The following is a 1113-nucleotide window of genomic DNA, read 5'->3' as shown; positions in this document are numbered from 1 at the left end:
ACACGGATGCTTCCAGCTGGTAAGTCTGGGGCTGGGGGAGGGACTGGGGCTGGGGGAAGCTGTCCAGCTGGGGTGGGGTGTGTGGGATGTGGGCATGGCAGTGCTGGGAGTGGGGGCTGTGCCCTGCTGCTGCTTGCCCTCCTACCCGGAGTGAGCTGTACCCACAACCCGCCCCCACGTGCCAGCTGGGCAAGTGGCAGCAGGACAGAGCCCCTGCTCTGAGTGCTGCTGTGTGCCCCCACCCCAGTTAGGCAGCTTGTCCCAGCCCCAATCCCTCCCTCCCCCACACCCCTTTCCTCCCAACCACAACAGACTTACCAGCTGCTGAGGCAGCTGTGTTACCTGCCTGTTTAGTCTATGGCTGAATTTCTAAAGTGGCGCCAAATCTTTCTGGTGTGGTTTTTTTTTTTTTTCCCCCAGCTGAATTTGAATTGGGACAGTGATTTGAATCTCTGAAATCGTATTCGGCCAATTTGGAGGACAGCAATTCAAAGTGAATATTTGCTGCTTCTCACAGGCCTAGTGTCTATGACCAGTTTAATATTTTAACTTGTGGTCTAGATAAGAAATATGCCAGTGGTGCTCAACCTTTTGGCTGTACAGGCTAGAAGAGTGGTATGGGGCTCCTCTGTGAACCTGATTGGAATGTGGGGGCCTGGTGCTATTCCCTCCTAGGCCTTCACACTGGGATGGGATCCTGGGGCCTGGCCCTGCATGCTGTGATTGGGTGCAGAGCCCAGGGCTTCCCTTGAGTCTGGTGGTTTGGCAGCAAGGGAGAAGTGCCTCCATTCGTCCACCCAGGGAAAGCCTAGATGGTAGCTGGCTAGTAATCTGAAGTGGATATACTTGCTTTCTGAAGAAATCAATCTGTTCTGTGCCGCATCTAGATCTTCACAAACAAGTGCTTGAAGTCAGGCTGCAAAAGGAAGGAGATGATGAAACTAGTTTGTGACCAGTGCCATGGAAACTTCTGCATAAAACATCGGCATCCACTGGATCATGACTGCAAGGGGGCAGGCCGTCCTATCTCCAAAGCAGGGTGAGGATAGCAGCCTATACTTCTGGTCCTGTGACACTGGAGTTAGGCAAGCAGTTGTCTGAGTTGGTGGGTGG

General features: G+C 53.4%; 1 protein-coding gene across 2 annotated transcripts in view; it reads left to right on the top strand.

Annotated features, from left to right (window-relative positions):
• Nucleotides 1-1113, top strand: part of ZFAND2A (zinc finger AN1-type containing 2A) — a 12537-nt gene that overhangs the window by 10274 nt on the left and 1150 nt on the right. For both annotated transcript variants that reach the window (XM_019512928.1, XM_019512929.1), the window contains exon 4: nucleotides 888-1039. In XM_019512928.1, coding sequence (XP_019368473.1) covers nucleotides 888-1039 — 152 coding nt within the window. The remainder of the gene's footprint in view (nucleotides 1-887; nucleotides 1040-1113) is intronic.

Source organism: Gavialis gangeticus, unplaced genomic scaffold (assembly GCF_001723915.1).
Source record: "Gavialis gangeticus isolate Ggan-Ray unplaced genomic scaffold, GavGan_comp1, whole genome shotgun sequence".
Taxonomy (NCBI): domain Eukaryota; kingdom Metazoa; phylum Chordata; order Crocodylia; family Gavialidae; genus Gavialis; species Gavialis gangeticus.
This window is presented reverse-complemented; position numbering and strand designations above follow the sequence as displayed.